This window comes from Microtus ochrogaster, linkage group LG4 (assembly GCF_000317375.1).
Source record: "Microtus ochrogaster isolate Prairie Vole_2 linkage group LG4, MicOch1.0, whole genome shotgun sequence".
In the NCBI taxonomy this organism is placed as follows: Eukaryota; Metazoa; Chordata; class Mammalia; order Rodentia; family Cricetidae; genus Microtus; species Microtus ochrogaster.
The window spans coordinates 20,274,037-20,298,151 of record NC_022030.1 but is presented as its reverse complement, the minus strand read 5'-3'; the positions used below and the strand labels follow the sequence as shown (position 1 = coordinate 20,298,151).

At 53.0% G+C, this 24,115-nt stretch overlaps 4 protein-coding genes across 14 annotated transcripts in view; 1 reads left to right on the top strand and 3 right to left on the bottom strand.

Annotated features, from left to right (window-relative positions):
* Window positions 1–596, bottom strand: part of Tmem145 (transmembrane protein 145) — an 11,094-nt gene extending 10,498 nt beyond the window's left edge. The window contains exon 1 of the mRNA XM_005361149.2: window positions 398–596. Coding sequence (XP_005361206.1) covers window positions 398–517 — 120 coding nt within the window. The 5' untranslated portion in view covers window positions 518–596. The remainder of the gene's footprint in view (window positions 1–397) is intronic.
* A 1,704-nt stretch (window positions 597–2,300) lies between these two features.
* Prr19 (proline rich 19) lies at window positions 2,301–5,451 on the bottom strand. Its single transcript, XM_005361148.3, has 3 exons — window positions 5,359–5,451; window positions 2,866–3,490; window positions 2,301–2,782 (listed from the first exon to the last, which is right to left on the bottom strand). Exons 2-3 carry the CDS (start codon window positions 3,482–3,484, stop codon window positions 2,304–2,306), a joined length of 1,098 nt encoding a protein of 365 aa, XP_005361205.1. The 5' UTR covers window positions 3,485–3,490; window positions 5,359–5,451; the 3' UTR covers window positions 2,301–2,303.
* A 3,316-nt stretch (window positions 5,452–8,767) lies between these two features.
* On the top strand, window positions 8,768–11,780 carry Pafah1b3 (platelet activating factor acetylhydrolase 1b catalytic subunit 3). Of its 3 annotated transcripts, none has more exons than XM_005361146.2 (6): window positions 8,769–8,865; window positions 9,243–9,337; window positions 9,521–9,610; window positions 10,258–10,374; window positions 10,450–10,572; window positions 11,453–11,780. In XM_005361146.2, the coding sequence occupies exons 1-6, from the start codon at window positions 8,796–8,798 to the stop codon at window positions 11,738–11,740; spliced, it is 783 nt and encodes a 260-aa protein (XP_005361203.2). In that variant the 5' UTR covers window positions 8,769–8,795; the 3' UTR covers window positions 11,741–11,780. The 3 variants fall into 3 exon arrangements, with proteins under 3 accessions (XP_026642222.1, XP_005361203.2, XP_005361204.1); XM_005361147.2 differs by lacking the exon at window positions 8,769–8,865 and adding an exon at window positions 8,963–9,135; XM_026786421.1 differs by lacking the exon at window positions 10,450–10,572 and having other exon boundaries at window positions 8,768–8,865.
* Window positions 11,781–11,846: 66 nt separating this feature from the next.
* The window catches only part of Cic (capicua transcriptional repressor), a 27,575-nt gene continuing 15,306 nt past the window's right edge, over window positions 11,847–24,115 (bottom strand). For 3 of the 9 annotated variants that reach the window (XM_013351501.2, XM_013351500.2, XM_013351504.2), the window contains exons 3-21: window positions 21,795–21,944; window positions 21,477–21,711; window positions 21,260–21,389; window positions 20,992–21,174; window positions 20,745–20,910; window positions 19,759–19,961; window positions 19,442–19,667; window positions 18,908–19,011; window positions 17,428–18,649; window positions 17,152–17,339; window positions 15,981–16,102; window positions 15,714–15,880; window positions 15,337–15,627; window positions 14,911–15,230; window positions 14,291–14,547; window positions 14,037–14,191; window positions 13,813–13,944; window positions 13,502–13,633; window positions 11,847–13,431 (exon numbers count right to left, since the gene is read on the bottom strand). In XM_013351501.2, the coding sequence (XP_013206955.1) occupies window positions 13,070–13,431; window positions 13,502–13,633; window positions 13,813–13,944; window positions 14,037–14,191; window positions 14,291–14,547; window positions 14,911–15,230; window positions 15,337–15,627; window positions 15,714–15,880; window positions 15,981–16,102; window positions 17,152–17,339; window positions 17,428–18,649; window positions 18,908–19,011; window positions 19,442–19,667; window positions 19,759–19,961; window positions 20,745–20,910; window positions 20,992–21,174; window positions 21,260–21,389; window positions 21,477–21,711; window positions 21,795–21,944 (4,745 nt within the window). In that variant the 3' untranslated portion in view covers window positions 11,847–13,069. Of the gene's footprint in view, window positions 13,432–13,501; window positions 13,634–13,812; window positions 13,945–14,036; window positions 14,192–14,290; window positions 14,548–14,910; window positions 15,231–15,336; window positions 15,628–15,713; window positions 15,881–15,980; window positions 16,103–17,151; window positions 17,340–17,427; window positions 18,650–18,907; window positions 19,012–19,441; window positions 19,668–19,758; window positions 19,962–20,744; window positions 20,911–20,991; window positions 21,175–21,259; window positions 21,390–21,476; window positions 21,712–21,794; window positions 21,945–23,913; window positions 24,110–24,115 lie in introns of those variants that run through there. The other 6 variants (XM_013351506.2, XM_005361142.3, XM_026786420.1 and 3 more) reach the window with 6 other exon arrangements.

Sequence of the window (24,115 nt, the reverse complement as noted above, 5' to 3'; positions counted from 1 at the left end):
CACACACACACACACACACACACACACACACACACACACACACACACACACGCCAAGGTGGTCCCACAGACTATGCCATCCTGGGGAATCTTGCAAACCTTCCCTGCTGGTCCTGAGCAGGCCAGGCGACCTCCACTTGGTGGAGTGAGGGGTGCTGTCCCTTCAGCACCACCACGGTGCAGCTCTGCTCCCTGTAACTCCGACTCTCGCAACCGACCCCTCCCCACCCAGCCTGACCTCGACAACCACAATGCAGCCCCGCAGCCCCCGCCCTAGCCCAGTACCCCCATCATCCAGGCCCCGACCCGGGAGGGGCGCAGGGGGCGGGGCGGTATCCTCCCCTCTTAGGTCCCGCGGGCCCAGGAACGCTAGGGAATGAATGGTTCAATGTGCTTACCTCCTTGGAGCTAAGATTGCCCCGCACGTACTTGGCCCGGGCGCGGGGGGACAGTGGCAGCAGCAGGAGCAGCAGCGGCGGCAGCAGGCGGCGCAGCGCGGGCGCGCGCGATGGCTCCATTCCTCCCGCTCTGGCTTCGGCTCGGCTCAGCTTAGGCTCCCGCTCCAGCCCGGTGACGGCGGCGAGAGCGCGCGGTCTGGCCAGTGCGCGCCCCCGATTAAAGGGGCCGCCGGACTCCGCGGTCTCTGCCCACCCCTGGGATGAGCCCAAACCGGCTCCTACCCTTCCCACCCGAGAGAGAACCTTTCCCATTCTCTCGCCCCATTCCCATTCACCTTGCCCCAGCTCTGGTCCTCTTCTACAGGCATCTCCTGCGTGCGTCCTAAACTGAACTCATTCTTACAAACAGGGCCTACTCCTGACTGCAGACTCCAGGATGCCCACAACCCAGAAAACTGAACTTCGTCCTAACTTTTTCCGCCCAAATTAGACCCCAAATTACTCTATTATTACCCATTCCCTAGATTCGACAAACCCTGTCAAGTGCACACTAGACCCACAGAGACTCAGATATTGTTCTGGATCACACACACACACACACACACACACACACACACACACGGTAAACCCTCAACCAGATCAACCATTCTTGGCTGCCTGCCCCATCCCTAGGGTGTGAACCCTAGCTGCCACCGTGAGACAGCAGTGTGAGATAACCAGGAGCTAGTACTCCCACTGCTGGGGTGAAAATCTTTGTCATTTCCCCACCAGAAGACCTAGGCCAAGACAGTGGACCCCTTATCTCCCAGTATAGTTTCCTTGTCCCTCCCAAGCTGCTATTAATCCTATCGTTTTCCATAGGGCAATTGAGAGCCCTGGGAAGGCCTTCCAGCATCAGACCCCAATTTGATTCTTCTTCTCAGACTCCAACATTCCTAGCTGCATCCTTCACCCTCCACTGTAGAAAATTCAGGGCTGCTCAAAATACCATTTAAAAAGCTGTCTGGCCAGACGTGGTGGCACACACCTTTAACCCTGTACTTGGGAACCAGAAACAGGCAACTCTCTGTGAGTTCAAAGCCAGACTTGTTTATGCAGGGCCACATAGTGAGAATATGTTTAAAAACACTGAGCCACAAAAAAAAAGTTTTCTGGTTAGAGATGGAGCTCAGTGGTGCTATGCTTACCTAGCGTGTGCTAGGTCCTAAATTACATTCCCCAAATGGAAAATAAATACAATCCCTGGGGTGAGATGGGGCACAAGCAATTAATGCCAGCACGTGGGAGATGGAGGTGGATTGCCCCAATATCTAAGCCAGTGGTCTACATAGCAAGTTTCAGGTCAGCTGGGGCTACCCTAGGAAGATTGTCTCAAACAAACAAACAAACAAACCCACAACAAACAAACCATACACACACTCACACACATGGGCAGAGGGGAAAAATTTGTGTGAGATCTTTACCCCGTAACCACTTGGGGTGATTATTAATTTACTGTGTATGCATTAGAGGGAGAGTTGCTATCTTGGGGAGTTGTGAACTCTTAGTCCTCCCATCTTCACCACTCCATGCTCTGAGAGGCATGCACCTCTCCTGATGGCCCCTCAGACTCCATCTTGATCTTAGAATTCAGAGCTAAAGAAAACTACTCTCATTCCAGATGCAGAGGCAGGGGGATCTCTGAGTTCAGGTTAGCCTGGTCTACAGAGTGAGTTCCAGGACAGCCTGGGCTATAGAGGGAAACCATGCCTCAGAAAACAAAACAAAACCAAGCCAAACCAAACAAAACCAAATCTGCTTTCCTGAGACAGCCACTCACTGAAAATCAAGAGGAGCAAGAAGGTGTTTTATTGAGGTGAATGGGAGAATGGAATCCCTGCCTCCACAGCCTAACCCAGAGTCTCCCTCAGTAGAGTTTCATTGGGGGGAAGGACCAAGCCTCTGGACTTCTCTGAGTCACCACCCAGGAAAGGCTGAGTAGTGGGGCAGGAGGGTCAGGGCTCCAGTCCAAGGCAGATGTTCGGGGCAACAAGGGTGATGGTGGCTGAGGCAGGGGCTGAGGCGGGCAGGCATCCCAGGGCTGAGGATGGGGTGGTGTGGCTATGAGCCAGATGCTTTTCAGCATATCAAAAGCTGTTGGGGGACCCCAAGCCGCCCCAGATGGTGAAGACACCGAGGGCAAGAATGGCAGTTGGTGATCTGTAGGGGGCACTAGGCTGGCCCTGTGTGAAGCGGTGCTGCCACTGCCACATAGATGAGGCATGGCGAAGTTAAGGTTCTTTGCCCCCTGTTGAGTCCTTTGCCTCCCCTCCCTTGGAGCATGCTCAGGAACGTGGACACCAGAAGATGTTGTCCTCTGTCTCTCAGGTACCCTGGGCTTCGTCTCTGACACAGAAGAAAGAAGCATGGAAATCAGTTGGACTATAGAAAAGTGAAAGGGGAGGCAAGGGAACAGGAAGTGGACTCACCAGGCAAGGGTGACTGGCAACCTCGGAGCACCAGGGCAAGATCAGGCACACAGCCATGGCAGCCTTGCAAGGTTCTTATTATGGCATCTCTGGACTCCTGCACTAGGTTCCTCCTGGGAAAGGCCTGGGGCAGAATCAGCTGGCACTGAAGTTCCTCCAGCAGTTTTCCCAACACAGGGAGTTCTGGGGAACTTGGTGGGCCCGAGCCTGAGCCTCCAGGTACCTGGTTCTCCTTGTCTCTTGACTGTAAGGCTGGTTCTTGGACTCTGACAGGGCTACAGGAAGACTTGGTGGATGGCAGGGGGGTACATGGTTCCAAAGAGCCACTGTTAAGCAACCGGGCCACATCCAGGGATTTCACTTCATGATTGAAGAGACCCCGGTGCTCCCTGCTCAACCTGCCTTGAGTTATGACCACAAGCTTGGGGGCTGCAGAGGCCCCAGGATCCTGGAGGATTGCAGATGGCTCCCGACTAGACATTGGAGGATCCTGACGAGCCAATGGCCGATGGCTGCTCACTAGGGCCTTGTTTCGTTCCCTCCTAGTTTTGCGACGGCGGATACGACCAGGTTTCTCAGGCTGCTGGAAAGGCTGAGGGACTGGTCCCCGAGAGTCCATGATGCCCTAGAAGGCAAGGTGGTCATCAGATGCAGATAAATCAGGAACAGTAGGTAAGTGGGAACAGATGGTCAGGGCAAAGAAAGAATACTATTTAGAGAGATGAGAAAAAGAAGTGGACAGAGAGCCATTGGAAAAGGCCTGGCATAGAAGGGAGTCCAAAATGATGTACAAGTAGGGATAGCTAATAGGAAAAGAGATTAGAAAATGGGGATAAGGGAACAGGGAATAAGAACATGAAAAATATTTTAAAAATGATGGCCAGGCCTGGTTGTGCAGGTCTCTAATCCCATCTGTTCAAGAAGGCTAAAGCAGAAGAATTAAAAGTTTAAGGCCAGACTGGAAAAATGGCATAATGATTAGGAGTGCTGACTGTTCTTCCAGTGGATTCGGGTTCAATTCCCAGCACCCACATGACAGCTCACAACTGTCTGTAACTCCATGATCTGGACATACATGCAGACAAAATACCAACATTTGAAAAATAAAAACTAATATTTTTAAAAAATAAAAAAAGGTTAAGGCCTGCCTGGGCTACAGAGTGAATTCAAAACCAACCTAAGTAACACAGATCCTATTTAAAAATAAAAATTTTGAGCCAGGCTGTGATCGTGTGCGCTTTTAATTCCAGCACTCAGGAGGCAAAGGCAGGCAGATCTCTGTGAGTTTGAGACCAGCCTGGTCTACAAGAGTTAGTTCCAGGACAGGCTGCAAAGCTACAGAGAAACCCTGTTTCAAAAAAAAAAAAATTAAAAGGCCTGTATCTTAGGGGTTGAAGAGCTGGCTCAGTAGTTAAGAGTACTCAGTGCTTTTTCAAAGGACTAAACTCAGTTCCCAGCTCATTTCCCAGCATCCATCTCAGATGAGCCCTACAGCCTAACTTTAGCTAGCTCCGGGGAATCTGATGTCTTCTGGCTTTTGCAGGCATCTACACTCACATTCCCCATACTCTCACACAGACAACACACACACACAAACACCACACGCTTGCACAAAACTTAAATCTTCAAAGAAAAAAATCTGGGTATGCACACATAAAGCTCTGAGCACTGAAAAAAATAAAAGCTGGGAATATAGCTCAGTGATAGAGTAGTTGCTTAATAATTGCAAGGACCTAGGTTCCCATGCTCAATGGCCAGTACTGTAACTGTCTTTCTGTATATTCGCAGATTCCTCTGAGTTCAGGAAAGCCAGGGAGGACTACACAGAGAAACCCTGTCTCAAAAAACAAGCCAATAAATGAAAAAAATCAAAATAAATAAATAAAATATGGAAGATGAGCCAGGTAAGGAGCCACCTGCCTATATCCATCCCCCCTTGGGATACTGAGGCAGAAGGATCATGTGTTTGAAGCTAGCTAAGACTACACAGTCAGATAAGTGTCTCAAAACCAACAACACACACACACACACAAATGGAAGATGGGAGCAAGATCGTGAATGAGATTTGGGACAGAGGAAATCCACGATTCGGGAAGATACACCAAGACACAGGAAACAGAAATAGTAAATGAGGGCAGGAAAGAGGAGCCTGCATGATGGTGAAGGAAGGTCTGTAATTGCAAATTTTACAAAGTGGAGACGGGAAGACCAGGCGTTCATGGTCATCCTCAACTTCATAATAAGTTTGCCGGCTGCATGAGACCTCGTCTCAAAGAATTCAAAATAAAACATAAGTCAGGAGAGGGGGCACTCAGAGAAGTGGAAGGGCCAGCTTTGGGCGGGACTTAATTCACAAGAGCCTTCAGAGTTGGGGGGCTACTCCCGAGGGGAGGCCTAAGGCGGAGGGGGGGGGGCAAATCGGCTGAGGTGGGCCAAGGAGGCTGAAGAGGTGGGTACGGTTGGTGGGGGCACGGTGGGGGAGGGGTGCCTCACCCTCTTCTCTCCTAACGAACCCCGCCCTGGCCTCCACGTGGCTGTGGAGAGCAATGGCTTCTTTGCTGTAGAGAGACCCAGGCGTCGAAGCTGTTCGCGCTCTTCCGGCCCTTGAGCGCGTGTTAAGCCAACAGGCACGACGCACGCATGCGCAACCCACACGCTGCGCCTCTCGCCTCAGGTTCCCAGGAGAGGCACGAGGCACCAAGAGTGACAGTTATAGCCCCGCCCAGCCTTACCTCTTGTCTCCGCCTCCCCCCTTCTATGGATTGCCGTCGAGGTCCTCTAGGCCCGCCCCCTTACTCAATGCTGATTGGCTTAGGCTGCTGGCGGACTGTATGACCTGGAAGGCGCTAGGCCTCGTGCTCCCGGGCTCTCCGGGACCGAACCGCGCTTTTGGGCTGTGTGACTTTAGAAAACTGTAACTGCTCAGAGCCTATTTCTTTTTTTTGTTTGTTTGTTTTGTTTTTTGGGACAGGGCTTCCCTGAGTAGCCTTAGCTGCCCTGAAACACGCTCTACAGACCAGACTGGCCTCGAATTCATAAAGATCCGACTGCCTCTGTCTCCTTAGTGCTGGGATTAAAGGTTTATGCCACCACCGCCCACCTATTTCCTAATCTGTAAAACCGATTGGTAATAGTACCTACCTCCCCCATACGGTTTGTAGAAGGATGGAATGAACGAAAATGTTTATGAATGAATGCTTGGGAGTTTTGATTCTCCACTCACTCAGGAATTCTCTCTACCTCCATTGTATCTGTCTACACATATCCCCTCACACGGTTTTATTTTTTTTAGGGTTGTTTTGTCTAGCTGGCCCCGTTGCCTATGCTGACCGCTTGTCTCCCAGCTCAGCTACTTTTTAGTGTTTTGAGATAGGTAGTTAACTATCCCTTAGGGAGTTTGGGATAGCCTGGAATTCTATTCTCCTGCCTTTATTCTCTCTCTCTCTCTCTCTCTCTCTCTCTCTCTCTCTCTCTCTCTCTTGTTTTTGAGATTTTTGTTTGTTTGTTTTGGTTTTGTTGTTGTTGTTATTGTTGTTTTTCGAGACAGGGTTTCTCTGTGTAGCCCTAGCTGTCCTGGAACTCACTCTGTAGACGAGGCTGGCTTGGAACTCACAGAGATCCTCCCCTCCTGCCTCTGCCTCCTGAATGCTGAGATTAAAGGCGTGCACCACCACGGCCCACTGCCTTTATGGGTTTGTGCCACCACAGCCAGTCCTCTGTCTCTCAAATCAAGCTAAACTGCCAGTGTATATTGCTGTCGAAATGTTACTAATTATACAATATGTCTTTTTTTCTGCTTCTGTAATTGTTTTGTTTTGGTTTTGGAGACAAGTTTCTCTATGTAGCTTTGGCTGTCCTGGAACTTACTCTGTAGATCAGGCTGGCCTCACACAGAGATCTGCCTGTCTCTGCCTCCTGAGCGCTGGGGTTAAGGGTTTGTGCCACCATCATCCCGCTGTTTCTCTAATCTTTTGTAGCTCTCAAACCTTCTTCACACACTGCTTCTGAAACCAAGCTCTGGGTCACAGGCTTAACTGTGGTTACATAACAATGGCAGGGGTCATGAAAAAATGGCAATAATAAAAGGTTTCTGAAAGTACAATAAAATCAAACATAATAAATCTAGGGTGTTTCTAACAGTGCTTATCCATTTTACATCTCAAAACTTGTGGCGAGAGCCTTTAATCACAGCATTCTGGAGGAGGAACTCTGTGAGTTCAAGGCTAGCCTGGTCTACAACAGCAAGTTTCAGGGAAGGCAGGACCTCATCTCAAAAAACAAAAACAAAACAAAGTACTTCATGGCAGCATTGACTGGGAACATACAGTGTACACATTTGAACTACACACACCATCAGGCCAAATGAGCACTGCCTCGGAGTCTATTCTGAGACTATCTGCTATGAACTGCAATGTTTTAGCTATACACAGAGTTTCCTCCCCTAACAGAAACACAGTGCTGGAAATTAAACATACAAACAAACAAACAGACAACAACAAAACAGTCGGGCAATGCTGACCCATGCACTTGGGAGGTTATCTGTAAGTTCGAGGCCAGCCTGGTCTACATAGTCAGTGGCAGGTCAGTCTAAGCTATATAGGAAGACCTCCCATCTTTAAAAAAAAAAATCAAAACAAACAAACCAAAAAACCTTTCTCCAGCGAAAACGGGGGTACTCAAACAGAAAATGTTCCAGAAGCCCTGTTCACCTGATAGAAGCAGCAGGATGGAGAGCTGAAAGTCGTCCTCAGCTCCATGAGACTATGCCTCCAAACAGAGAGAAAAGAAGCCCTAGTCTAGAAAAACCCAAACCCTCAGAGTCCTGGGCCTTTACCAGGCATGTCTGAATCTGTCTCCTCAACACATCTGACAACTAATGTAACTAATATTCATCCAGCAAGCACTGTTCTTGTTCCGTAGTGACTTTGTGCCAGGTCCACACGATAAATAAAACCCTTCACTACTTCAGTATCAACCTAACTGGAAAAAATGGATGGATTTGAAAGTCCAACCTGGAGGCAGGGCTGCAAGAAAACAAACAGGCCATTTAGGGGAAAGGGAGACCCTGGGAATCTAAGACACACCGGGGTTTGGCATTAGAGCCAGGAACACAAGGAACATGGCTGAAAGTGGTCTCGGCTACGATGTGGGTGTTGGAGTCCAGACCCACCCATCTGAAGTTGGTAGTGGCACTTGGTATCTATCTAGAGAGCGGAGCAGAGACCACAGACGTGCAAGATGATCTGCAGGAGGGGTGCCAGGTTGGACCTGGGCTGGGTCCTACAGCCATCTCCAATTTCTGTTCTTTCTGCACCTTCAACCTTCCATGTAGATCCTGTGGTGCCTCGAAGGCATAAAGGTATTATGTATTTGAGATTTTATACCATTAGAAACCTAATGTTGAAGCTGAACCTAATCCCAGCATTAGGAAGGCAGAGGTAGGTGAATCTTTGTGAATTCAATGCCAGCCTGGTCTTCATACAAGTTCCAGAACAGCTAAAACTAAACAGTGAGACCTCATCTGAAAACAAAACACCTCAAAGTCACTCTGGTGTTTCCTTAGAAACCTCTATTCTCCAGCTTCTTCCCTTTTCTTTTTTGTTTTTGTTTTTTGAGGCAGAATTTCTTTGTGTAGTCTTGGTTATCCTGAAACTCTCTCTATAGACCAGGCCGACCTCAAACTCAGAGATCAGTCTGCTTCTGCCTCCGGAGTGTTGGGATTAAAAATGCGAGTCACCACTGTCCAGTTTGACCAATTTCCTTTCAAGCTCCCCCACACCAGTAGGAAATGGGAGCGTCCCTTCCCGGACACCTACGAGTCACCCCCTCCAGGGATCCAAAAATGAGCCCGTCCACTCTCTCTCCCACGTGAATGGGTTACACACACCCCCGTAGGTGGTCTCTTCCGGAGTTTTCTGGCCCTGCGGCAAATGATCTCCTCCCCCCCCCCCCCCCCGAGGAAGTGCGCTAGGTTGTCCCTGCTCCTTGTCGCCCTTGCAGGTACGCTGTCCCTTCCAGTGAATTCTGGGTTGTCTCTCCCTCATTCCCCCGCCCCCCCGCCACCGCTCCCTGCCACGCACGGTGCGTGGTCTCGCCTGCCCCTCCCCCCTACGCTGGGCCGCTGTGGCCACGAGGGGTCCGGGCGGGAAGCGACAGACGAGCCCATTGCGCGGCCTCTGTCGGGGGAGGCGAGCGAGGAGTCCTTCCTACGTGACGGCTTCCCTATTCTGCAAGAGGCGCGCCCGGGCTTGGCCTGCGCCTTGCTCGCGAGTGAGGGCGGCAGGACGGTCTATTGTGTTGGCCAGGGAGGTGGGGGTGGGCGTGGCGGATCAACGTCCTCCCGGAGCATTCCGAGCCGTCTCCACTCTCCTCCGCAGGGGCTGCGGTATTGAGAATGAGCGGGGACAAGAATCCGGCCAGCAAGCCCACACCAGTGCAGGACGTGCAGGGCGATGGGCGCTGGATGTCTCTGGTGAGTGACTCCACACGATCCTTAGGGGTTCGGGAGGTGGGGGCTTCTAGAGAACCCCTGCTTCGTGGAGTCCTCATCTTCATCTGGGTGGGAAGCCAAGTTTTGTTTGTCCAGACTGTGCAAACAGGGTGGGGCGGGGCCTGGAGCATGCGTGCCATTGACTCTTTCTTGGTTTCCCTGCAGCACCAACGTTTCGTGGCAGACAGCAAAGACAAGGAAGCAGAAGTCGTCTTCATCGGGGACTCCTTGGTCCAGCTAATGCACCAGTGTGAGGTGAGACTCCAACCCTTTCCTCCTTCCTCATTGAGGCATGTACCCTCATTAGCTAGCACTTTGGGCCCAGACTCCAAGCCAGGCAAGGTAAGGGGATACAGAAATACCCCTGGTAGCAGGAATCTAAGAATCCCATGTAAATGCAATATTCTTTAAGAATAAAGTGTGTGCCCTGAGTTTGTCAAGACTTAAATTGAGGCTTTCCTTCGAAACTGCCTAAGGTGACTCTTTATTGTTTGCTTAAAGTAGAGCACAGCCCCTATTGAGTTTACACAAAGTTGTAATAGATTTACAGAAAGTGAAGGTGGATTGTAATGTATTCGGCAAACACTGCCAGTCATAAAATCTTTCCCCAAGACAGCTTTAGCCACAATGGCTTTATTCACAATGAGATTCAGTTGTATGTTGCTAGCTCTGTGTATGGTTTAAGCAGACAGGCTTTTTATAAAGTGACTGTACCTTCTGTGAGATTTTGGTTAAAGCAAGACACTAAGAGGTTCCATAAAATGGCGTTTTATCTGCTGGGGTTTGTTCGGGGTGAGATTTAACCAGTCTTTGTTCATAAAGTAAGGCATATCCCTAGTGGCATTTAGTTACCACCTGGACAGGTGCTGATGGCCAGTGCCTATATCATTTTTTGCCCACAGATCTGGCGGGAGCTCTTCTCTCCTCTGCACGCACTTAACTTTGGCATTGGTGGGGATAGCACACAGCATGTACTCTGGCGGCTGGAGAATGGGGAGCTGGAACACATCCGGCCCAAGGTGAGCAAAGCTTGGGTGGCAAGTTAACACTCCTGCTTGTCTCTTTACCGTTGCTTTGTGTTACTCTTTTCACAGATCGTGGTGGTCTGGGTGGGCACCAACAACCACAGCCACACAGCAGAGCAGGTGACAGGTGGCATCAAAGCCATTGTACAACTTGTGAACAAGCTGCAGCCCCAGGCACGGGTGGTTGTGCTGGTGAGAGCTTGGAAGGGTGGCAAAAGAAAAGTGGCTGCCGGTCATAGTGGCACTCTAGGGCCTGAGGCAGGAGAATCACTGAAATTGAGGTTACCTGGGCAACACAGCAAGACTTTTTTTTTTTTTTTTTTTTTTTTTTTTGAGACAAGGTTTCTCTGTAGCTCTGTGCCTGTCCCACAACTAGCTCTTGTAGACCAGGCTGGCCTCGAACTCACAGAAATCCACCTGCCTCTGCCTCCCTAATGCTGGGATTAAAGGCATGCACCACCACTGCCCAGCAAGACCTTTTCTTAAAGAAAAAAAAAGGGGTGTACTTATGTTGTGAGACCCCCAAGAAGTACTTGGCACATTTCTGGACATCTTGGCACAGTGGCTTTCCAGTGAACTGTCTGGTAGATTTCCACACTCTGTAGGAGTGGCTCTGAACTGGATGTGATCGCTAACGCCTTAAATCTCAGTACTTCAGAGACAGAGGTAGGCAGCCTGGTCTATGCAGTGAGGACAGCCAGGGCTACATAGAGACCCTGTCTTCAGAGTGACTGTGATTGAGGATGTCTTCAGGGACCAGTTAGCCTGTGGCCCAAAGGCTGGGTATTTTGAGTGTTGGAAAACTCAAGTTGTCGGGCATTCCTGGAGTAAATTGAGCTTCATCACTTCTAGCTAAGACACTGCCCCATTGGCATATGAGTGATCTCTGGAAACAGGCTGCCTATCAGGAAGGTTCTTACTAATGGGAGCTGGGACATGGAATCCGGAACCATTCCTCTGCCCTCCCTATTTTCACATCCCTGAACTATTTTACAGCTGAAAAGTTCCTGGTGGGGGGTGGACAGTTTAATCCAGGGATGCTGATCTGATAACTATTGGTGTGCCTTCTCAGGGCCTTCTTCCGAGGGGCCAGCACCCCAACCCACTTCGGGAGAAAAACCGACAGGTAAACGAGCTGGTGCGGGCAGCATTAGCTGGACACCCCCGAGCCCACTTCTTAGATGCAGACCCCGGCTTTGTACATTCTGACGGCACCATAAGCCACCATGACATGTATGATTACCTACATCTGAGCCGCTTGGGGTACACACCTGTTTGCCGGGCCCTGCACTCCTTGCTTCTTCGTCTCCTGGCCCAAGACCAGGGCCAAGGCATCCCTCTGCCAGAGACCACACCCTAAGCGTCTTCCCTTTCCATGGCATTAAAGTCTCCTCCTCCTGCTTGTTTCTTGCTTTATGGCTAGACTTGTCTGGGTACCACCAAAAGCCTGATCCTTGACCCTGCAGTTATGTGTGTTGTTTCTATTTGTACCTGAGGCAGACATCAGTAATCCATCAAGGCATTCTAGTCCTTGTAGTCAGTTGAATTTAAAGTGTGCTTTGGGCGAGTTCTGCTGGGTGTAACCAGTTTGTCATCACCATTAGGATCAAGGTCATTCAGTAATCTCTGAAACTGTCACACTTGGTCAGATCCCACCATCATCGCCCCCACCGCCCCCACGCTGTCCCTTCAGGGAGCTGTTCCAGCTGATGCATGCTAACTTCCTGGTGCTTCAGGGCCAAGTTTAGATGCCCCTTCAGACCTTCTATCCTCCAGGACTAAGCCCTTTGCACAAGAAGACACTGAGGATAGCTAGCTCATGGTCCCAAACTGGCCTCCTGAAAATGTCTGAGTATAACTAGTTCCACGACCAATACTGGTGAACTGCCTTTCTCACAGCATAGGGGCTCAGTCTACCCAAGTTGCTGCCTGTTGAATAGGTGGATAGGCACAGTTCCCAGACTGCTCAGGCTGCCTCACCCTTAGAGGCAGAAATGTCAGGGTGCTGATGGCATACTGGTAGTCTTGGAGTGTGAGAAGTCATACTTGAGAAACAAGACAGCAGCCATGGGTGTGTTAAACAGCTTTAATCTCGGTCATTGCGGCTTCTCGGCACAGTAAGAAATATTGCACATGATCAACATGTTTTGTTCTGGGAATGGGGACAAAGGAAGGGGGAAAATCACCTTCTTAGAAAGTACAACCCAAGTTGGGAGGGCAGAGGGTGGGGAAAATCCTCCCCATGCCTGTGGCAAAGTGCAGGAGCCCCCCACCCCAAACTAACCTGAGTCCAGCCCCTCTGGGGAAAAAGGGGGGATGCATGAACTCCCCACTACTCCACAGGCATCTCCCTGTGGCCCAAGGCTCAAACTACCCTCCAGCTTGCAGCCCTCACAGGAGCCATTCTGCATAAAGTACAAGTGAAAAGCTCTGAAGGTCACACACTTCAGGTTATGTACAAGAGCTCAGTGGAGGGAGTCTGTGCCCCTGCTGCCCCTCCCCCAGCACAGGGAGGGAATATATACAAGGGGAACAGGCCACATTCCATACCAAACTGGAAAGGACAAAATGGCTTACTGGGGAGGAGGTAACTATCCCACTGTCTGACCCCCAATTCCTGCCATCTATATATACTGTCCATATCCTGAGGGGGTTATACTGTGGGTCCTGGGATCTTTTCAAGGGCCTCTCACCTGCCTGTGGCAGTTGTGGAGGGACCAGAGGGAGGTGGGGAGGGTTGGGGAGCCCCGTCCCAGCCAGGCTGTCCAGGCTCTGGGGGTGGAGGCAGTGGCGGGGCAGCTTGGGCAGTGCCAGAGTCCGGGCCTGGAGAGGTGGGGTCAGGGCCCCCAGCAGGACTGGGAGTCGGAACAGGAGTAGCAGCCATGCCACTAGCGGGTGGTCCAGGGAGGGGGGGCTCAGCCCCAGGGGGCTGCTCTGTGGGAGTGGCTGCCTGCATGATCTTCTGGCGAACCTCCCGAATCTTCAATTGCAGACACACTTTGGAAGGGAAGATGTCTGCATAGCGGGCTTGGAAGGCTGCTGTGGCCTGGGCTGGAAACAGAAAGATGGTGAGAAATGTGGTCGAGTCCCCATGAAATTCCCAAGTGTAAGACTTGCTCACCTGATGGGAAGAAGCCATGGTCCTGGAAGAGCTGCATGACCAGGGCCCGTCGTTGGTCCAGGGTGCGCCGCAGTGATGAGTAGGGCACTTTCTCATACTCCAGCTCTCCAAGCACATCCTCAGTTTCAGTACCTTCCCAGGAAAGGGAGTTCAGTCAAGGCTGCAGCAGAGACCCCCACACTCCTTGCCATTGTCCAAGTGCCCACTAAGTCTTGCCAGCTCTTAATAGAGGTCAGCCTTGACTGAGCCTCCCTGGCTACCCTCATGACACCACCACCCCTGGAAGCCCTTAGTCTCCTAAATACTGGTACCTGTACGGTCAAAGGTGAAGATGTCACCCTCGCACTTGGCACTCTTGGGGGTGTTGGGCTCTGAGCTGCAGCTCGAACGTCTCCTCATCTTGCGCTTGGGCGAGGTGGGGTCCTCAGGCGCTGAGTCCAGGTCTAGCCAAATAAGCAGACTAGGCTTTAGTGGAGGTGGCCTCTGGCCTGCCCTCACAACACACACACTTTCTTAAGAGCCAGGGCTGCTTTACCAGTAGAATTCTTCCTCTTCTTGCGGTAGGAGCCAAGGATAGCCCGAGGTGAGGTGGCCAGAGACTGCAGGGTGGGTGAGGGCAGCACCTCCTCTGGCCGAAACTCAGGTAGCTCAGCAAACCGCTCTTCAAAGTCCACTTCTGACAGGACCCTGCTGAAAGGCCAGCAGGGTCACCTCTATGGTCTTGGTCTGCAGCTGTCCCTTCTCCCACCAAGCCCTAGGCAGTCTGCCAATATCCCAACCCCTGCTCACTTGTCCACAGAGTCAAAGGTCTTCTTCAGGGGTGGGGGTCGCACCTTCATCTTCTTGCCAGAACTAGTCACTTCTTTGCGCTCAGGTGTGTCCCCAGCTGCCCTCCCACTACTGCCCTCGCTGCTGCCACTGCTGCTTCCACTAGGGGCTGTGGCTGGAGCAGGAGCTGGGCTAGGAGGAGTGGGAGGCTCCCCACGGCTCTCCAGGCCCAGCCCAGGAACTCGCCAATCTGAAGATGAGCTGGGGAATTTGCTGGCCTGGGGTGGGGACAGGCAAGAATACTGGACTTAGATGTATTGGGATTAAAAAAAAAAAAAAAAAAGTCACAGGGACTCATGCCTGTAATCCCAGCACTCAGTACTGCTATGAATATTAGGCCAGTTTAGGCTAGAGACCCAGACACAAAAAGGGAGTGATGTAGGTGAGCTCATGAGCCAATAGCCAGAAACAAGATGATGCAAGATGGAAGATGAGACAAAGCCTTGGCCTCTGAAGGCCAGGATGCCCAGAATGCAGCTCCCTAATAGGATGGTATACAGCGATCAGGCAGGAGACACACGGAGAAAGAAGCAAGTAGCAAGACCAGAACTAGGGGAGTCCCCACCCAGCTAGATACTTACAGTCTCAGGGCCTTTGGTGCCAGGTCGCTCCTCAGCAGGCAGGGGTGGTGGGGGGCTGTTCCGGGCATTAGGAGGCCAGGTCTCTGGAGGAGGTGGGGGGACTGGGGGTGTGGGCTGCCCCTCAAGCTCTGATTCTGGGGCAGCTGGCTCTCGGACTGCTCCAGAGTCCATAGACTGTCGGGGTGTAGGTCCAGGCCGCCCAGTGGCACCCGATTCAAAAGACCCCACGGGAATGCTGGCGATGGCTGCCTTCACTTTCTGGGGGGCCTTTGGGCTGGGCCGCTGGGCCTTGGGAGCCACTAAGCTGTAGGTCATGGAGCCTGATGATAAGGAAGAAAACATCTACTAAGCCAGACCTCACTGAAGCCCATTTCCTGAATCCCCCAACTTGCACAAACCCTGCCCCAGAATTTCCCTGACACCCACCTGTGGCACTAGGGAAAGGACTAGTAGGGGCTGGAGTGGCAGTGGCAGAGGCTGGTGGGCCCTTGGGCAGAATGGTAGCAGCAGGTGGGGTGGTGCTGGTGGCCACAGTGTAGACCAGGCTTGGAGGAGCTTGGGAAGGTGGGCCCAGGGGTGCTGAGGTGGGTGCAGGGCTGCCAGGGTAAAAGGCTGTTATGACAGGACCTCCAGGGGCTGTGCAGGCAGGAGGCAACTGGGGGCTAGGCACAGGTGACACGCCCACCTGGCCAGGAGCCAGCAATGGAGCTTGGCCTGCTGGGAGGAAGACAAAGGAGAAGGGAACCAAGTTAGGGTCTGGAGCTGTTTCAACCCCTCCCCCAACTCCCCAGGCCAGCCCTCACCTGAGAGCAGGGGCTGTACGAAGGCAGGACCACTGGGCCCCAACGATGTGAAGCCCAGAGCTACAGAGCTTGTGGGCCCGTATGAGGTCACTGTTCCAGCCTGACTGCATGCAGTACTGGTACCCAGAGGCAGAGTGTGCCCACCTGCTGACTGCACATAAGTGATTCTGCCACCGGAGAGGAAAGGGGAGGAGTGAAGTGAGATGGGCTGGCCCTAACCCACCACTGTCTGGCCTAGAATGAAGGAAAGGGCTTAACTGGTCTCACCTTGTGGAAGAGGGCAACAGGACCTTCTGAGGCTGTGATGTGGGCCCCGGTATTGTGGCTGGGCTCAGGGGTGGCACCAGACCGCTAGGTGTGCTCACAGGCACAGGAGTCAGCTGGATAATCTGTGGGCAAAAGCACCCATAGACTAGAGTAAGATGTGACCCCAAAGGACAGGGCTGACTGAGGCCTGGAATGCAGGCTCAGCAAAAGCAGAGAACTCAGAGCCTGAGGTCAGACCAGGACAGAGACCACAGAGGAGGATCCAGATAATGAACAGGTAGAGACATTGAGCACTGAGGAAACAGTGGGCTGCACAGAAACATTTAAAAAACAGGCATCTGCTCACAAATCTTCACTGCTAAGCCTGCCTGCTTTCCTGAGTTCTAACTAAAATGTTTTCATTTTACCTCTCCCTCTTAGGATATGGACCAAACTCCTAAGCTTGTTTTCCCAGACACTCTGGTATTTCTCTGAACATCCCCAACTTTTTCCTTCTATTTTTGAAGACTTTTTAATTTTATTTTTAATGTGTGGATGTTTTGCCTGCACATTTACATGTGTACTGTGTGCATGCAGTGCTTGTGGAAGCCAGAAGAGGGCGTCTGGTCGCCTGGAACTGGAAATACAGATTGCTGTGCACCTCCAGGTAGTAGCATGGTGCTGGGAACCCAGGTCCTCTGCAAGAACAAGTATTCTCTCTCTCTCTCTCTCCCATTTCCCCCTCATCTCTGCCCCCTTTCTGAGACAGGTGGGCCTGGGACTCATGTAGAAAACTGGCCTTAAACTCACCCAGATGTCCACTTGCCCGTCTCCTGAGTGCCAGAAGTAAATGGGTGCCACCATACCCAGCCCCAACTCATTTTCTGCATCAGCCCACAGACCTCCATTGCTAAATCCTTACTCAAAAGGCAGGTCTTTCTCTCTTCCTCCTTCCCAGCAACTGCCAGGATGTACAGCCTGCTTGCCCTGTTATTTCTCTCTTAAACTCTAATAAATGTTGATCCCCAAGCTTCAGTTAAATAGATAAATGAAACACACACACACACACACGAACAAACCACCAACCCAATTTCCAGAGAAAAATGGAGACCAGAAAAAGCAGCAACACGGGTGAACACAAGGATGACAGCCAACAGTGAAGAGAAGTGAAGCCACTACCAGAGTGCCTTACCTTGCTAGGTTGCTGGGCACCATTTTGGACAGGTACTGAGAAAGGTGAGCTAACCAGGGGCAGTGGCTGGCCAGCCCCTCCACCTCGAACTGACACGCTAGGGGCAGCCAGGGGAACTAGCACCTTCCCAGGAAGCAGCTGGGCTGAGCCACCCGAGGGTGTGGCCTGGACTGGAGAAACTGACTGGGCTAGAAGAAGCAACAAAAGAAAAGTTTACAAGACAATCAAACAGACTTTTGTGACCCAAGTCCTTACAAAACCCAACTCAGGTCTCACCTTTAGGGGGCGGGGCGGAAGGTACAGACTGCAGGATAGGGATGCCAGCAGTGGGTGCAGTGGCAGCCAGGACCTTGCCGTTGGTTGAGGTGCCCGGAGGGAGGGTGAAACGAATGCTGGTGGTGGGTACAGGGCCACTGGGAGCTGCTGCCTTGGTCCCAGGGGCTGGTGCTGGGGCAGGTGCCACTTGAAGCTGCTGGGGCAGTGTGGGCAGGATGTACTGCACCTGGGTGATTCCCCCAGCCTTGCCTAGGGCACCTGGCTGCAGGATGCCCAGGGGTACTGGCCCATTGGGGCCATTCCCAGCACTTGCTCCTGAGCCTGCAGGGGTCACACTGCCTGGGGCTCCCTGGGCAATAAACTGAACAGCAGATGATGCAGGAGCCCCATAGCCTGGGGTGCCCACCAGCAGGTTGGTGACAGTAGCAGGTGCCTTCCCCACAGTGCCCAACAGGGGTCCAGCTACCAAGTGTGGAGCTGGTGAGGTGGCTGCTGCTGACTTCTTATCCGAATACACTAAACTGACACCCAATGGGGAGCCTCCAGGTACCCGAGATCCAGTGCCCATTTCAGTCCTGGCACCTGTGTCATTTGAAGATGCCTCAGCCCGGCCAGAGGTGGGAAAGGGCTTTGAGGCAATGGGCACAGGAGTGCTGCTGACAGGTCGTACCACATTGGTGACCATGGTGGCAGCAGGACGGGACAGAGGGGCTGCTGGAGCCCCATAGGCCAGTGATGGAGCTGGGGCTGAGGGCACTCGTGCACCACTGCCCTCCCGTTCCTCCTTGCTTGGAGGTAGAACCAGTGTTTGCAGAATGTTTCCTCCCCCAATGGGAGGTGCTGCAATGACCGAGGGGCCTGGGGCCTCCAGACTACCAACACTTTCGGGTCTCTTGCGCCGGAAGGTGGCAGGATCCGTAGGAAGAAAGCGAGTGGCTTTGGAAGGTGTTGTTGGGCCCCCAGCTCCAGGAGGTGGGGGCCGCAGTGGGACTGCTGTGCTGCCCTGACCAGACTCCTGGGTCTTAAAGGTTCCAGAGCCCAGTGAAAAGGAGGTTGAAACTGAGGTGGAAGCAGGTGAGGAGGAGGAGGATGGGGTGGGGCCATAGCCTTTGCTGAAGGCTGCAGGTGGATCCGGGGGCCCTGGAGGCTCAGGGTCCAGGGTTGGACGGCAATGGGTAAAAGAGGAGCGGATGACAGGTGAGAACACCTTACGGCCAAAGCCCTGGGTTAAGGAAAGAGAAACCCAAGTCAGGGAGTGTAGAGAGCTGGACCCCTATGCCAGGAACCCCTGCCTGCTTGTAAGCCGGGCCAGCCAAAAGTACCCCTGCCAACTGAAGGCCAACTCATCCTGGATGTGACCCAATTGCCCATGAGCCAAGAAGCTTGCTTTCTTCAGACCCAATTCTCCCCCTGGGTCAAGCACCCAGGAGTTCTGAGAGTGACGAGACAGCATCATACCCCAGCTCCCAACACGCCTCACCTTGCTGCCCTCTGGGTCCTCCCCAGAGCTGTCTCCACTCTCACTGTCAGTCACCCGCTCCTTGCACTTGAGATCAATGTCAGTGGTGCCAAAACTGTCATCAGCTGAGGAAGTAGAGGGACAGTGTAGGGAAGAGACTGAGTATAGAACTACCCAGGAGGAAACAGTCTGAAAGAGGATCTGAGCTCTGGCTTCAGCTCTAGGCCAAGCAGGCTAGTGAGTGGAAGGCAACAACGGTAGCAGTAGGGCAGGACAAAGGGGGCCCTGGAGGACAGTCCTGAGCCCAGGGCTCTGTGCATCTGACCAAAGTCACTTGAAATGTACACTGGGAAGAGCATCTAGTGCTCTGCTAATGACACCCATGTCCTTGGGTTTCCTGTATGGCTGGCAGCTTCTTTGGGCAAAGCAGAATTGACGTTATACAGCTAAAAACAAACTTGGAAAAGAACTGGAGGAGTCTAAGGACCTGGATTCTGGTCACCCACTGGCCTTTGATCCAGGGCCCCTCTAGGACTGTAACCCTGCCCTACTCACCGATGACATCATCATCCCCTTCTTCCTCACAGATGACCATGCGTTCCTCGTCACTGGTCATGTCCTCACTGGCTGCGCGCTGGGAACGAGAGGCTCTGGAGGGCAACAGTGGGGGTCTCCCACTAGTGGCCATGGTACCTCCTTCACCAGGAGCTGCAAAAGATCCTGGAGCGCCAAACTGAGGGGAAGGCTTTGGGCCGGAGTATGATGTGGGGCCAGAAACCATCTGTGGGACAGGTGGCAGGGAGGATTTAGTTGGGTCTGCTGGCTCACACAACCCTCCTTACCCCACCTCCTTGGTGACCTGTGCCTCCAACCTGGGTCAGTTCTTGTAGTGCCTGGCTGTCCACTTCCCCACCATCAAGACTGTGCACCCCACTGTGGGAGAAGGCTCTGGGTCGAGCTGAGCCAGGTCCCCCAACCGCATGTAGTCGTTCTGCTCCACAGGGGCCACTCCCTGGAGCCTTCGTGTCGGAGCTCAGGAGTGTCTGGGCTGCAACGGACAGGAGCTCAGAGGACACTGTAAAGCAGAAGTTGTCAAGAGCTGTCACAGCGCCATGACTACAGCACCTGAACCAGCCCAACTTCTCACAGATGTGTCTATGTCCTGGGCAGAAGCAGACTGGAGACCCTGAGCCACTTGGTAGAGGGAAAGCACCAGTCTCCAGCTCAACATCTCTTCCCTGCAAGTTTCTGTCCTCTGGCCCTGCAGGGAGCAAGCCCGTTCCTGGAAGCAGACATTCTCTGAGTGAGCAAGCCTGGACATTGGTCCAGGAGGTCTTAGCTGTTAGTTAACCACTGGTCTGTCTGAGCCTTAGTGTTTCTATGTGAGAGGAGCAGTAAGATTTCCCACTCTCACAGAAGGCAACAGCATTAAAACCCCAAAGTACCCCAGAACTCCTAGAAGCAGCCAATCCAGGGCATAGTGAGTGGCAATGGTTCCAACTATGGTTCTGGGGAAGCCAAGCTAGGGCTTAAATCTTGGTTGTGGTGGTTGTTATTAGCCCAGGACTTTAATCAAGTGACTTGGCATCTCTGAGGCTATTTCTTCATCTGGAAAAAGAGGACTACTTTTTGATCACGTAGTAAATGCTCAATAAATAGCAGTAAGCAATGATTTGTATTTGGGTCTCCTTTCTGCATCTCCCTGGCTCATTCATAAAACAACTGCCAGTTTCTTTGTGGATGAGTCCTCAAAAGCAACAAAGAAGACAAGTTGCTCAGAAAGGGGTTGAGCAAGCAAGGGGAAGGCTGGCAGCCCTCAGGGAGAGGTGGCAGGGGGAGAGCCAAGGAGCTGACTAACCCCCAGGGGCAGCAGCAGTTCCCGTCTCCGACATGCTCCGTTCCCGCGTCTCCTTGTGCCCTCCTGCCAGCCCCAGGCTCGCGGGCTTGGCCTCTGAGCTGGATTTCTTTCGGTCCTTGTTGCACCACTTCCAATCTGGGTGGGCCTTGAAGTGGGCCTCTTTCACCTGGCAGGAAAGGGCAGGGCGACCCTTCACTCAGCGCCCCACCAGAGAACACTGGGAAGAGCCAAGGAGAGGAAGAATTACCTGGAAGGCTAGATCGTGGTATTTCTGCTTCTCCTTGGGCCCCAGGGCATACCACCACTCTCCCAGGATCTTGCTGACAGTTCGGTTATCCTGGTTGGGGTGCCGCTGGTGGACCAAGGCCCGGTGCCGCTTGCTGAAGATCATGAAGGCATTCATGGGCCGACGGATATGGTCCTTCTCCCGCTGTAGTTAACAAAGCCCAGAGAAGATCAGTTAGGACTGGGGTACAGGCTTGGTGTCCACAGGGTTGCAAAGCTTGCTTAGGTACCTTGTTAGGACTTCGTCCATCCTTCTCAGAAGATGAGTCTCGTTCCTTGGGCAGGGCACTCAGGGACTGGGTGCGGCGCTTTCCAGGTGGCAGAGGCAGCTGAATCTCGGGAGACATGATGGAGAGGAAGCTGTGGAAAGCATCAGAGCCAGTGAAGAGCATGTGTTCAATTCTGCATCCCCCACTACCCTGACCTAGCCAGGCCCTGAGAACTCACGCATCATCATGATCACTCTCGGTCTCGCTGTCCAACCGGGGCTCTCCTGGGGGCCCGGGAGCTTCCTCCTCAGTGGTGGGAGGAAGACTTTTACCAGGATCCACACCCCCCAAAGTGAGTGGAGGTCCAGGCCCTGGGCTCTCAGGGCATGTGGCTCCAGGGGGCCGCCCAGGGTCAGCACTCCCTGCACCTCCTGGTGGCTGCTCATGAGCAACAGCAGCTGATTCAGCAGGTTCTAGGAGCAGAACAGTCTATGAGAGGGCGCCTGGGCTACCTGGACTCCCATGCCCAAGCATTCCCATAGTCCCTATCCCTTACCTTTGCTCTGGTTGGAGGCCACAGGGTGGCTGGCAGGTTGCTGGGCCTCACTCGGCTGCACAGAGGGGTCGGGCTGGCTGGGTGCCAGGAAGGGGACTAAGGAGTGCCAGGGGAACACAGCCACAGAACGAGGTTCCACATTTGTCCACACTGTGGGAAGGAGCCATGTGAGCTGGATGCCAGGAGAGCTTGGCCCTAACCTCCACCACAACTTAATCTCATTCTCCAACTGTGTGAAGTGGCTCCACCCAGTCTTTATACCCCACGCCTCTGGGGTCAGTAAAGTGAGATATCACTCGGGGGGGGGGGGGGGAGAAAAATCCCTAAAAGGTCTATAGATTTTAAAAAAAGGAAAGAGAAGCAGGAAAGAGAAACAGCACTCACGTCCCACTCCTCCTCCCAGCCTCCACCAGCCCTGCCACTAGGGACCAAGCCAGAGGAACTGGCTCCTGCCACAAACCAGGTCACTCTCAGCTGCCATTCCCCCACTCTCATGTCCTAAGACCTTTGCAAGACTGGACAATCCTCCGTATAACCATGGCATCACATTCTCAGCAACTAAGCTGCCATCTGACATAGCCCCTCACCTTGGTCTCACGCTCCTCCTTCTCTTCAGGTTAATGGCCCTATTTCCCCTTCTGTCTACTCATTTTCAGGGCCTGGAATCTCGAACAGCCCCACAGTGAATAACACCCTCTTTGCCCCTTCCCCCCTCCCACAACCAGTCCCCAGAGAACTAGACCTGCCCTTCCTGGGTGGGGTCCAGGTGGCTCCCTTCTTTTGTCTCCTAAACAGACTCCGACACCCAGTAAGAAGCTTCTCTCCCTGGAAACTCCTGGGCTTATCTCATGCCCAGTGTCCAGTCTCCTTGCCCAGAAAGATGGAGGGTGTGGTAAACTCCCCAGAAAAAAAAGCAGGGACAATGGGACAGAGGAGAGAATTGTTGTTATTCCTGCCCAGAGAAGGCTGAAGTGCCAGGTGTTTGCTTGAGGTGATAGACAGGGAGATATTTCCATCACCAGTAGAATTTTGGGAGGTACAACACCGAGGCCCACCTCCACCTGAAAGCTGGGTGGGAAAGTACATGATCCTGAGCTGGGACCACGCCTGCTGGAACTGAAAAGCAAGGCTATCAGTGAGCTTCCCCACATTGCCAGGCCGCAGACTCCAGGGGAAGTGGAACCAGCAGAGGAGAGAGGCCCCTGCTCAGGGGGGGAAGAGGGAAGGAGGGAACCGCCCTATCTCTGATATCCATCATTCCCTACCACCCCCTGCTCCAGAGCAACCTGACCTGAGGTGACCCCACCCCAATACCTCCAGAAATCTAGTCTGGGAGAGCACTATAAGAAGAATTGACCTCAAGACCTGATTCTGAGGGACTGACAAAGGAGCCCTAAAGGAAAGTGGGAAGAACAGGGAAGCAGGGAAACAAAACTGGAAGACACTCAAGATTCCTAACATCCCTGGCCCCCACCCCTAGGGGCCCCAAAACCATCTGGGGACTCCAACCCCAAGACAGCCTGCAAGGCCCTGGATGTGTTTCTATCTCCACGAAGATCTTTCTTATTAAGCCCTCCTAGCTTTCTTGAAATAGGGAGTGGAGGCCAAGCAGACAATGGGGCAGTCCTCTGGTCCTATGCTTGTCCTAGTGTGTCACCCTCCAGGTGTGCCTCTCCCGCCCTCTCATCACATCACAAACACTGCTACCCACAGACTGTTCTGAGAGGTGGTGCTTCCCACCAAACCTGTCCTTAGACCACTCCTCTAAGCCCCCATCCCTGTCCTCATTCCACATCTTCCACCAGCAGGACTCAAGTCTATTCTAAGGCAGACTTCAAAGCCTGTTACTCTGTTGCCCTTACACCAATCACAACCGATCTGTTCCACCCGTCACTTGAGCACCACACCTGTCTCCACGTACGCCCCACTCCTCACTCCCACTGCTCGGCTACACGCACACCTGCCATCACTAACCACTCGGCCCCGCTAGATTCCAAACTTTCTCTGCCATCCCTTTACTCTCCCTCCACCGTGCAGGTACTACATCCCATAGCCGATATTCCGCACTTAGCACCCCGACACCTTGACCCCTGCAGTCCCAGTGCGGGACGCTACTGACCGAACATGCCGAGGCCACGAGAGGCCGCGCCGGACGCGGGGATGAGGGGCCTGTGGGCCGAGTACATGGTCCGGAGCGGCGGGAGCCCGACAGGGGCTCGCACCTCCTCAGCGGCTGACACCGCTCTGCCCGTAACACGCTCCTTGGCCGTCGCCGCTCCGGCCCGGGGGGAGCGGGAGGCCGTCGCCGCATGCCCCCCCCC

Coding starts and splice junctions, on each gene's coding strand:
- Prr19 (XM_005361148.3), bottom strand. CDS start 3,484: ATGGACTCTCGGGGACCAGTCCCTCAGCCTTTCCAGCAGCCTGAGAAA. Junction 2,783..2,865: donor TTGCCAGTCACCCTTGCCTG/GTGAGTCCACTT, acceptor CTTCTGTGTCAG/AGACGAAGCCCAGGGTACCT.
- Pafah1b3 (XM_005361146.2), top strand. CDS start 8,796: ATGATCTCCTCCCCCCCCCCCCCCCCGAGGAAGTGCGCTAGGTTGTCC. Junction 9,338..9,520: donor ATGGGCGCTGGATGTCTCTG/GTGAGTGACTCC, acceptor GTTTCCCTGCAG/CACCAACGTTTCGTGGCAGA. Junction 10,573..11,452: donor AGGCACGGGTGGTTGTGCTG/GTGAGAGCTTGG, acceptor GTGCCTTCTCAG/GGCCTTCTTCCGAGGGGCCA.